General features: G+C 37.9%; 1 protein-coding gene and 4 non-coding genes across 5 annotated transcripts; 4 read left to right on the forward strand and 1 right to left on the reverse strand.

The window, feature by feature from the left end:
- Positions 1–411: 411 nt before the first annotated feature.
- On the reverse strand, positions 412–4,352 carry LOC140345050 (SLIT-ROBO Rho GTPase-activating protein 2B-like; the record flags this gene model as incomplete). The annotated part of the gene is made up of 3 exons (XM_072432215.1): positions 4,144–4,352; positions 1,115–1,297; positions 412–540 (listed from the first exon to the last, which is right to left on the reverse strand). Coding segments are annotated over exons 1-3 (399 nt in total), but the record flags the coding sequence as incomplete, so codon positions are not given.
- A 5,568-nt stretch (positions 4,353–9,920) lies between these two features.
- TRNAD-GUC (transfer RNA aspartic acid (anticodon GUC)) lies at positions 9,921–9,992 on the forward strand. Its single transcript has one exon. It is a non-coding gene; the product is annotated as a tRNA-Asp (tRNA).
- Positions 9,993–10,006: 14 nt separating this feature from the next.
- TRNAD-GUC (transfer RNA aspartic acid (anticodon GUC)) lies at positions 10,007–10,078 on the forward strand. The gene has a single exon. It is a non-coding gene; the product is annotated as a tRNA-Asp (tRNA).
- A 588-nt stretch (positions 10,079–10,666) lies between these two features.
- Positions 10,667–10,738, forward strand: TRNAM-CAU (transfer RNA methionine (anticodon CAU)). The gene has a single exon. It is a non-coding gene; the product is annotated as a tRNA-Met (tRNA).
- Positions 10,739–10,967: 229 nt separating this feature from the next.
- On the forward strand, positions 10,968–11,039 carry TRNAD-GUC (transfer RNA aspartic acid (anticodon GUC)). Its single transcript has one exon. It is a non-coding gene; the product is annotated as a tRNA-Asp (tRNA).
- The last annotated feature ends 1,648 nt before the right edge of the window (positions 11,040–12,687 follow it).

Consider the following 12,687-nt stretch of genomic DNA (forward strand, 5'->3'; position numbering starts at 1 on the left):
TGTAATTATTCTTTAAAAATAATTTGAGAGAACTCAGATCTGAACTTCTGGCTTCTTCCAGGCACCTCCAAACCAAAAAAAAATGTCCAGTAACATTCATTTTGTACAAACTCTTATAAATTTCTAATTTTAAGCCTTTCCTCAAAATGACAGGTCTGAGATTGAGGAGGATTGTTCACATCACATCCAAAATAGCAGCACCCAGCAGCAGTCTCAGCTGGACTTTTGGATGTCAGCTTTTGCATTAGTACCTAGGGGGGGCGTTTATAAGATTAAAAAAAAAAATCTATAATAAATATGGTAAACACACACATATATTTTATGGGACGTTTTCGTTGAGATTAATAGTCAGTGGGGAGATATTTCTTTACAATTTATAATACTTAATATGAGAGAAAATACATTACTTACATCAATTAAATCAGAGAGGTCATGAATGTAATATTTAAAAACTGAAGCATTTGTTGCCTCCAGCGTTAATAAATATTCGTTACGAGCTTTTATGGACTTTAACTTGTTCTCAGAGTATTTGGCTTGACGCTGTAGAGAAACAAGAAATCAATGATTAATATTGGACATCCCTTGGCCTTTTCATAAAACAACACAAAATCCAGTTATATATTTTTTAATGTGATAAAGGTCATATAAACTCAACAGTTTTTACAGTCAAGTTTACTCTATAACAATCCTACTGGATAGAGGCCCCTATTAAGGCTGCCCTCTGTCAGAAAATTGAGAAATCAAACTTTCACTGCAAAATAATGAGGAGAGTCAATTTTGCTGTAAACAGAAGCTTGGACCAACATCTTTACTGCAGATTAGTTTCCCCAAACAGGATTGCTGTATGGAAAAGGCTCAGAAATGTTTGCTATGTTACAGCAAGCTTTGCCTTCTTTTTCCAATTATTGGCTGTGTAACATACACACAGATTTCTTATATTAGACAGTTTTATGTATGACCCACCATGGCCAACTAACCTAACTTGGAAGAATTTGTCACTACCAAAAGAGAGGCATATTCTATCAGCACTAAATCCTGCTGTGTAGATAAATCAAGCTATATAGATCAATCCAGTGTTCTGAATACATTAATATTTGACAAAGGACACACTGACCTTCTCCTTCATCTTCTCAATTTTCTTGACCGAGCTCCTCCTTTGGTGTTTCTCCTCCAGGCGTAAATTGAATACTTGGTCTGCAGACCTTCCAATTTGTTTCTCTTCTTGCTTTTCAGCTTCCTTAAGCTTACATTCAGCACTAATGCTCTCTGCATGGTACATGTGGTATGTTTTCATGACCTACAACAGGTACGACATTAAAAAAAATGTAAGCTCTTATCATCTCTCGCCTGGACTACTGCAACATCCTTCTCGCTGGTATTCCACTAACCCAACTCTCTCCTCTACAAACTATTATGAACGCTGCAGCCCGATTCATCCATCCTTCCCACCGCTCCTCTTCTGCTGCATCTCTTTGTAGTTATCTTCATTGGCTTCCATTTCACCTTAGAATCAAATCCCTTCTCAGTGCTTGTCCCACTTATCTTTCTGACCTGATAGAAAAATACTCCCCTGACCGCTCCCTTTCCTCCTCCAATGACCTACTAATGACTTCCTCACTCAAAACCTCATCACATGCACAGCTCCAAGACTTTGTTTTAGAGCTGCTCCGACTCTCTGCAATGGTCTTCCTCGTCTTTTTCGGCTTGCTCCTACTTTCTGCTCATTTAAAAGAGCACTCAAAACCCATTTTTTTTCCCAAACTTGCCTACCCCTCTTCTTCTTTCTTTTGAAACCATCACTACTTCCCACCACTACTTATCTTCCCTCCTATTGTGTGTTACTTCCCCCACCTCACTGGTAGTCAGGTGGAGCCCTATTTTTTTGCCCCAGCTCCCTGTAAGTAAGAATCCTATTTCAGCTACTCTTTTACAAGTATACCTTGTTTTGGGGACACAAGGACCTCACAAACCGTAAGGGATATATTTATAAAGGAATGAATGTGACCAAACGTTTACTGTTGGTAAGACATGATCATTTAAAACACATGCAGTGAATTCAGAATTGTTTTTTAATGTCAGGTGTATTCTCCTGCTGATATGCATTAAAGTTTATGTATTCATTTAGATGTCACATTCAATAATTTTAATGAAGCTCTACAGCCTCTTTTTATCCACTTTGATCACTTGTGAGAATAAACAAGATTGGGAAATGACTTTGCTGGAATGCTACCAAATGCCTCTTTTCTCTTCGTGTGACAGTCAGTCTGCAGGCAGCACAAGGATTGAAAAGGAATGTGATTTACAAATGCAGGGACACCAGCTGGTGCACTGTCAGAAATAGCTGCACAAATACATGGATTAAAAATATTAGCATGGCTTTATATGCTGCTGGCTAGCATACATTTCCAGAATAAGTAACTAATGCATTAAATAGAGATATACCAAATCAAAATTTCAGCCAGTGACTAGTTATATAATCTAATCATTAGTTATATAATCACTCCTAAAAAGTTCTGGCGGCATACAAATCAATCTGTTTGACAAGCTCTTTGCACAGTTTGTTCTTTTGAGAACAGAACCATCTAACAATGACAGAATAATGGCAAAAAATAAATAAATAAAAGCTGAACTGCTAATTTATGTTTAGGGGTGGATGGACAGTTCATTGAATTCACCTGCATGCTTCTGATTACATGATCATGTCATTTAAATGCTCCATGATGGTCACTTCGCTAGCTGCTACACTGTACTTTCTATTAAGTATTGCTAGATGTACATCAAGGCACAATTAAAAAAAAAAGTGTGCAGTACCTCCCTGCAACACAAACATATTTTTATGTTCATCTATTTAAAACCCTGCAAGTATGCAAATATACTCATTGATCTGCTAGAAATGCACACAGCTTCTAACGTCTGACAGCTGACAGCTTCTAAGTCCAAACGCACTGCAATATTGTAGGCCAAGTGGCACTAGCTCTGCCCCGTGTCTTTTTTTGAACTACTGAACCACTCTCAGATCTGTACAATATAAAGACATCATTCTGCAGTCTAAAATAAGGCTTCAGAGGGCTATAAAAAAAAGAGCAGAGGACACAGAACATCACTGAATTTCTGGCAAATCTCTCACTACTTCCAAATGTATATTACACAGAGCAAGAGTGCAAATAACAAAAGTTTATTTGTTGGGCTTTGTTTTGTATTAAAATGTATACAAACTCTGTTTCCCAGCGCTCATGAGTCTCATTCACACTGCATGATCTCAAATTATTATGTTTAAAAAATGCATTCAAATGGAGGGAGTCTAAATAAGCCCTAAAAATGTTCTAAATAAGCATTAAAAATCACAACAGAATACATAGAAGGTTCTGCCTATTTACCTGTACCCCAACTCCAGAAAAAAAGTTTTTTTATAGCAGTTTGCCTCCCTAAAAGTAAGAGGGAGGGGGTTTTTTCACTGCCATCAGGACACTAGGTGATGGAATTCTCTCAAACAGCAACACAAAGCCCAAAAAAAATTCTGACAATGCTTTTAGCCTAACTGGTAACTTACTACTGACACCGGACATGTGACGAAAAATAAAATGAGAAGCCCACAGAAGTGCTGATCAGCCCAATATCATTCTGGTAAATGACAGAGATGCCAGTCCAGTCTGGTGTGATCTCAAAACCATACATAAATTGTTGAATAAAATGTCCACACATTACATTTTCCTTCATACCTACACAAAAGATTGTGACCATGTGCCATTTCCCTACTGTAAAAGAGAAAAGGTAAAGGATTTGGTATGACTACATAATGGCAGTAATCTCTCAAAAATGATATCATGGTCATGCACTGTGAATCCCTTGTAACCTTATGGAGATCTATGTCCATGGTCACAGTGACCTTTTACAATCAATATATTCTCCCACAGCAGCACTAATAAAATAAACACATGTAAGCTCCACACAAATAATTGTCATCTAGAAGCAGATCACAAAATAGGAACAGACGTCAGGTCACTGACCAGACATGTAGAGAAGTTTGACATTTTCAATGTGGATTACTTAGAGATAGTTTTCTTCAGCTGTCTCTTGACCCAGATAGAAGGGGGTGATGTTGCAATGCAGAAAATATAAAAACACTGCAGATGTGATGCTTACCGTGTACAGCTCATTAAGTACTTTCATTAGATCCTCATGAAGCTGCAAAGCAATTTCTTTGCTCTGTAATGAAATAAAATAAAGCATTGTAAATTGAATGCAAAATATAGTTATCTCATCTTGCAACCTTTGAAACAAAAATGTTTCCTGAACTTTCAGCACAAACCACTGAGCAAATTGTGCTATGGTTTCAAATTAAGGACTTTTCTAAATTATAAATTAATATTATAAAAAGGTGTCTAAATAAAATGACTGAATAACATTTATCTGGATTAAAAAACCTAATTAAAAGCCATTTCAGTGCATGAAAATACAGAAGTTAGTCCATTGCAACATGATGTAAACAACTCAAAGCAATAATACAACAAAGGGCATCCCCTGTTGAGATGACTTTTCCTGTCATATAACCAAGACAGGAAGTGAATGGAAACCAATAGAGACACAGAAAACAAAACACTTCTGGTAAAGTCTTGAGTTAAAACCTCTTACAGATTTGTAATGGTGTATGTGCCTCTGTTGGATGGTTCTTTTCACTTCCTGCTCGGGGTATGACAAGAAGCGGGGGAAAATATCCCAATACCAGCAGACACACCTGCAATCATACAGAAGTTTTAACCCTTCCAAGTTTCTAAAAATAGACAGTAAATTATGGTTTAACAGAAGACAGGCTTAGTTCATGTAACACAAACTACAAAACAAAACTTTATTGTGAACAGGTATTGTCTATAGTTCAGGCTTTATTTGTAATGGAAAATAAAATTTTCAACACATTAAAAACAGTTGTGATTGTTCATAGAGACCAACTGGATTTGTTTCTCTACATACACCAGAAAAAAATGACACGAGTGTGATTGTTTCACTCATATAATAATTTTATACATAAATACCACTGCAGCCAGATGTAGAAAACCTGAGCTCACATAAGGTCTCTCCTGGGTTTAGGATCCAAGAATCCAGTATGTGTTGATATCCAAAAGCATTTGCAGTCATACTCGAGTACTATCAAACTCCTAAAGATAATGAGAAAAACAATATTTCTATTTCTACTGACTCAGCAGGTCAGGTGTGAATACAATAGCAGGAAATGGTCTCCAGCTATTTTTTTTTACTTGCACTCACAATCCAAGATTCTGAAACATTTTAAACAGCAGCCAAAAAACAAAAACATACAGTAAATACTATCAGAGGTGGTCAGGACCTAAAGCACACCTAAACTCAGAATGTTCACTTTACATAAAAGGGTAGACGCGGATGGAAGAGACCTCCGGAGGGATTGACTGCTCTGCAGGATTGAATGTAATTGTTTTTTTTTTTTTTTTTGCACCTAATAAATACGGGTAAAATGTACATCATGGACTGTTAGAAGGCACCATCAGTCCCTGCAGGCCACTATTACAAATTATGAATTACCCCTACAGCGCCCCAATAAGCTCCAACAGTCCTATGCAGGCTTTTGACTGCGACTGCAGAATGTTAAGTATCTATTGTATCCTACAATGATATGTAGATATCTCTCAATTGGTTGCTGAGATACCAACATTGCAATGTGTAAGGCAAAGTCTCTTGGATACTTGGGTGCCAATTATCATCTATCCTGGGGACTGGCAGAGACCCTATGAATTCTGTATTCAAGTTATGCAATCAAAGAATATCACCTATTGTCCTATATCATAAGGTTTATTTAATGCCATTAAACACAGATTTCTTTATAGCTAGTGTTAAGGCGATTTCCTATTGATCCCAGACCAATATTTCCCTCTCTATCGTGACCTCAGTTTTCAACGCGTTGGGAGCATTGATTAACACAACACGCGACTTAAGCGTATATAGTTATATACTGTCTCATACTTTATTTTCACATCACAGTTTATATAGTCAGACAACCAGGTGGAAGACACTTAGTAGTTAGTCAGTAACAAGAAACTTAATTAACAACTTCGCTGAGCAAGATGTTTCAAGGTAAGAAGCTTCAAGGTAAGGATGGAGCAAATATTGACCAACTGATAAGGAGGATATAACTAGTCTCGACACAACTCAATTATCATCAAAATATAGCAAAAACACAAAAACAACTTAACCTCTAGACTCAGAAAAAATATATATAATTCAAAATTATATACCTTTCAGTTCGAAAAATAAAACGTATACTTCTTAAACTATTGCAAACCTAGCACAGCAAGAAATATTGTAAGAGTTAACGTAGAATCACAAGAGGCACACTGAAAAACTACACACCCTATGTATTAACAGCTAATAACCCCTGTAAATAATGAAAGCCAAATCCACCTTCCCATCTATGGAACAATATTGATATACAGGTATAGTCCACGAGTTAAGGAAATCGGACATACAGACGCCTCATAGATACAAATGGGCCTTCCCTGCTCCCTGGTGTGCAGCAGGGAGGCTTGGAGGGGGCGGTTTGCATGACATGCAGAAGAAATCTTTTGCTAAACACAGCTGAGGTTGTGTGTGATCTTAAGGGCAGAGCTGATCTGTTACATCTTGTAACTCTTTAATGACCTAGACAAACTCTGCAGCTGTTCTTTTCTGCTCATCAAAGCACAGCTTGCTGCATAAGTTAATGAATGTCTAGTCTCCATACAACTTTTTTTTTTTATTTTTTTTTTTATTTTTGCTTTGTTTGTGATTAGCTCACAGTGAGGAATTTATACAGTAACTGACACCATGCTGCCTAATATGTATATTATAATAATATACGTAAATATTTGTATAATTATAATAATACCCTGTTGTGACTTGCATACAAATTCAACTGAAGAACAAACCTACAATCCCTATCACGTATGTAACCCGGGGACTACCTGTAGTTCATTTCTTTGTACTAAGAAAATAGCTGGACACAAAAAGGGCATTCTTTGTTAATATTTTGTACTGTTAAAATCCATCTTTTCCCTGAATTTGCAAGAGGAAAAAGGTCAAAACAAGCCGTGTACAAAACTGACAGGAGGAAATTAAACACGGCTAACTGCAACATTTTCCAAATTATTCAGAGTAAATTCACAATGAATAATTTAGGATTAAGATAAAAGGCCACAACAAAAACAGTAAACCGGAAAATGATTACTTCATTGGATATCTGCAGGAACAGATTCTAGAGTAGTGTATATATAGAATCACGCGTATTCATAAAAAACACACACACATAACAAAATGTAGACATTTTGTAACTGCTTCAGGACCACAATGTTTGAAATAAACAGTGGGTTAGGAAGCTCTTTTAAATAATTTTTTTTGGTAGTTTTTGTTCTATATTTTTATAATGCTAGAATATAAAGTTAGGAAAAAATAACTAGTTTAATAGTAATTAGTTGTTAGTGTATATAGTGTGGCTATACAGGATTAGTTTCTAATGTAGGCAGTGCTGTGCATTAATAGCTTGTAAGACATTACACATATTTATTGTTAAATTTTAATATCAAAGTTTTGTTTTTAAATTTGAAATGTACAAAAAAAAATCAGGCTGACAATGGGAATGCCAGAACTGCAAGGCACCCAGTCTCTACTTTGTAGGTTTGTATTCCTGTATCATGGTGCTGTGTGGCTGGGGTTTTGCTTTAAAAGGTCAGTCTACCCATAAAATATATTTCTAGTTTTAGGGATCAAATGGTCATGCATTTTGCCAAGTTTTCTATGATCCTTTCCCCCACCCACATGATGCAAATTAGTTTTACAGTTCTACAAAAATTGCAAATAGAAAAAAAAAATCTTTGTACCATAAATTGAGTTTAACAGTAAGAACAGAAAAGTCTAAAAGTCTAACCAACGTGGGTGAAAACATCAAGTTCAACACCTTTTAGGCTAGTGTATAGCCGCATTTACTGCTTCCGGCGGCCTACTACTGCCAACTGTCCACAGCTAGGTACTAAAGAAGTCATTTTTTACATCTTGCAAGGCTATTTTTTTCCTCAGGATTCTGGACAATTTCTAGGAGTCAAAAACATTTGCAAAAATGTACATAAACACTTAAAAACATTTGCATAAGAGGTTGCAGGTTTTTTTAAAGTCTATGGAGGAGGCAAAACCACTCACATGCTTACTGAAAACAATACCGCCTGAAAATTCCTGTAAAAAAAAAAAAAAAAAAAAAAAAGATAAGAAACTAACTTGTTTTAATATTATCAAATATAATATTAGGTTTAAGACCACTTGCAAAAAATGTCAGTCTAAACCGAGCCCTATTGGATTGTCTTCATAGGCTCCACTGCTCCTCTATGCCTCCTACTTCTAAAGTATTTGAGTCTGCCTGGGCTGACCTATGAACAATTGCTGAATTGTAACTCGGTGCACAGTTTGAATATTTGGGTGCCTTTATTGGGGGGGGGGGGGGGGGGTCAGCATTTTGTAAATGATATTTAACATTTAGTTGAGATAGTTCTAGCTCTGGCTGGTGGTTAGCTTTGTCTGGTAAGTAGCAGCAATCAAGTTCTTTCATTTCATTATAATGCTGGCTGCTTTAAATTTACTGTGTACCAAAGAAGGTGAATTAATAGTTTCAGCTGTTTTAAAGTAGAATGTACTTAAGTTTACCCAAAATCCTAGGAAATCAAAAATAGAGTCAGATTGTTTCCCTTACACTATACCCCTTTTCACCCTAAGGTCACACAGTCAGCTAAGTTTTTTTTCACCTTATGAAAACATTCTAAAATGGGCTAACCATTGAAAACACATCAAGGAGAGCTACTAAAGAGAAAGATCCCCGAGTAAAAGCATCCTGTGTGAATTTAACTTAAAATGAAAAGCATCTGGAACCCCAGCAAATGAACATTAAGTAATGCATTGTCTCTAAAAAAGATCAATAAAATGTCATAACCATGCTGAGAAAAGTAATGAAAATTCAAGGCGGTGAAATCAAGACATCTGAAGAGCATTAACATATTTTCCTATATGTTCTATCTGAATACAAATGGAGAGGCAACATCTAAGAGTTGATACTGTTCTTTATTTTAAGAGAACCTTTGGTGAGAAAAAAAAAATCCAGAGCCTTACTTGCTCTTCATAGCATGCACCACTCTGACCTTATTACCCTGTAGAGCGCCTGTCCACCCTAAAACTCAAGACACCTTAATGTATTAGGTCCTGCTCCATCCTGCTTTATGCCCAATTATATTTATTAGTCAACACTAGTGTGTTTGAATCCAGAATACTGTTAATATGATCGTTACTAAAATTAAATAAGGAATACCTTTCCTATTACTTTAATGCTGAGAATTCTCTATCTGAGGGCTTTCAGAACGTAATATTAGAACCTGCCTGGTAGTGACCTAGGGTTTGGCAGAAGGAATCTTTATATATATATATATATATATATATATATATATATATATTCAACTGGACCCAGGCTCAGAACTGCGATGGGAGTGTGTCCGGGTTTTGGCATCATGACGTCACTCTGGGGGAAGTTTCTTCCCCTTTGAGTGACACACAGCTCCGTGCGCATACGTGGTCTTGATGCACCCAGATAAGTCCTAATTCATGTAAACAAAATGATCCAACAGGACAGATCCCCAGACTCTAAATTTTCACAATACAATAACAAATTTTAGTTGTAGCTGATAGAAATCTCGTGTTCACGCTTAGCTTTGAGCATTGGATCAAAAGCAACTTCAAAAGTGGCCCAATAGTGTGAATAATGATTGAATTATCCTTTTCCTCATGGGATTATATATTTCATATCAATATAAAATTAGGTATGTAGAGGCAAATATGTGACAACCATACAAAAACCGTTCAGAGAACTTGAAAACACAAGCCAATCCTCGTTAGTATAGTGGTAAGTATCCCCGCCTGTCACGCGGGAGACCGGGGTTCGATTCCCCGACGGGGAGGCTCTCCTAGCAACTCCTCGTTAGTATAGTGGTAAGTATCCCCGCCTGTCACGCGGGAGACCGGGGTTCGATTCCCCGACGGGGAGGCTCAAATGTTTTACCTGATTACTTAGCTTGTACACACTTTAGATACAAGTAATGCCTGCTTTACAAAAAGCCACATGACTGATTTAATGTAGGGGGGGACACATACTTGTTATTTCTACTGTTGGAAACTTAATTTTTCTGCTTTAGCAGGAATATAAAAGTTATACGAAACAAAGATATATATCATAGAGAGCATAGTATTGATAAATTTTATGTGAAAGTTATTGATAAATTTTTATTTTAGCAGACCTTTCCCAGAGCAGCCTTCCTTCAGTGGCAGAGCCCCTACCCCCTTCCTACTGCTTCAGTGACTAACCTACCTCATTGCATCCCCTTCCCTGGTGACAGACTTCCTGAGTACAGATCTCCCTCAGTCACAGACAACCCTCATTGCAGACTCACCTTCAGTAACAGACCTCACTCCTTTTAGTCCCCCCCACCCACTTGGTAGCAGATCTTCCTCATAGCAGACCCTCTCCAGTGACAGTCGTTTAGACCCCCCCTTCCTTCTTCAGTGTTCAGTCTTTCTCATTGCATTCCCCCATCCCTTTCCCCATGGACAGACCTCCAGAGCACAGACCCCCACCAGCAGAGTGGCGCAGCGGAAGCGTGCTGGGCCCATAACCCAGAGGTCGATGGATCGAAACCATCCTCTGCTATTTTTCTTAATCTATGGCAAATCGCCCTTTAGACTGTAAATATATCACCTATATTTTAAATGGTAGTTGTAAAATGTGAACAGAGTGTACTTTTGTTTCAATGAACAAGCATAGCATCCCCTACAACGTATCTGAGAGAGTTAGCCACTACACGAAACAATCTTACAATCATACAAAAATCATGAAGAACTCTGGAAATCAATGAAGGGAACACTGGAGAACAAGCAACTCCTCGTTAGTATAGTGGTAAGTATCCCCGCCTGTCACGCGGGAGACCGGGGTTCGATTCCCCGACGGGGAGGCTCAAATGTTTTATCTGATTACTTAGCTTGTACACACTTTATATACAAGTAATGCCTGCTGTACAAAAAGCCACATGACTGATTTTATGTAGGGGGGGACACATACTTGTTATTTCTACTGTTGGAAATTTTAATTTTTCTGCTTTGGCAGGAATATAAAAGTTATACGAAACAAAGATATATATCATAGAGAGCATAGTATTGATAAATTTTATGTGAAAGGTATTGATAAATTTTTATTTTAGCAGACCTTTCCCAGAGCAGCCCCCCCTTCAGTGGCAGAGCCCCTCCCCCCTTCCTACTGCTTCAGTGACTAACCTACCTCATTGCATCCCCTTCCCTGGTGACAGGCTTCCTGAGTACAGATCTCCCTCAGTCACAGACAACCTCATTGCAGACTCACCTTCAGTAACAGTGATCCTTTTAGTCCCCCCCCCCCCCCCCACTTGGTAGCAGATCTTCCTCATAGCAGACCCTCTCCAGTTGTTTAGACCCCCCCTTCCTTCTTCAGTGTTCAGTCTTTCTCATTGCATTCCCCCATCCCTTTCCCCATGGACAGACCTCCAGAGCACAGACCCCCCTTCATTGGCAGACCTTGTCACAGACCCCCCTCCTTCCTCTTTCAGTGACAGACCTTTCTCATTGCATCCATCCACATCCCTATCAGTAATAGACCCCTTCCCCCAGTGACAGCCGTCTTGAATGACAGCAATCCTTCAGTGGCAAACCCCTCTCAGACCTTACCTACCTGCCTGCCATTTTCTCTGAACTTTTGTGTTGGTGGGTGGACACTGAAAGGTGGGTGTGGCCATCCACAGCATAAGGAATTGCCAAAGATAAATAATAATAAAACCCTTTTCACTAGCAAAATTTTTCTGTGAGAATATATTGCTTTTGGCGCACAAAATTATGCAGTGTACATTTTCTGTATGTGTAAGACAGCATGAGTTGAGCCAAATGCCAAGAAAATGTAAATGCATTCCATGTGCATATGTTACTTTATCAATAGTCAAATGTAAAGCAAACCAGGGACATGGCACAAAGGCTTATGAGCAGGACCTGATGCTAATTACAGGAGTAACTTAACCATTCTCTGGACCAGAAGTACAACAGAGCAATTATTCTTTTTGTAATATACATTTTTGGATACAGCGGAGAAAGATTATAAAACCCTGCTATGGACATTCAACCTTTTTGTCACCAAGACAGAAAGTTATGGGAAGTCAGACATTTTAGAGTTTCAAATGTGTCACTTGTTTAGACAACTTTCAAAGAGGAATGCTTTTCACACTAGATATTTCTGAAAACTTCCTAAGGCATATTTGTGTCAGGAATGGGCGGCAATAAAACCTGATGAGTTTTAGTAATCCCCACCTATATAAAACAGAACAAAATGAAGAGAAATTGCAACAAAATGAAACTTACTACACCATATGAAATTGACAAAGCAGCGATCACCAAGCTTCCCCAATAACAAGTGCTGACAACTAGGATGCAAAGAGGTAGCTAAAGGACCAGGCTACTGCTTCATTGATTCCATATGGCAGGGGTTGGGAACCTTTTTGGCTGAGAGAGCCATAAACACCACATATTTTAAAATGTAATTCCGTAAGAGTGATACAATATGTTTAAAAGTAAATACAAGTA

The sequence above is a fragment of the Pyxicephalus adspersus genome, unplaced genomic scaffold, assembly GCF_032062135.1.
Source record: "Pyxicephalus adspersus unplaced genomic scaffold, UCB_Pads_2.0 Sca448, whole genome shotgun sequence".
Classification (NCBI taxonomy): domain Eukaryota; kingdom Metazoa; phylum Chordata; class Amphibia; order Anura; family Pyxicephalidae; genus Pyxicephalus; species Pyxicephalus adspersus.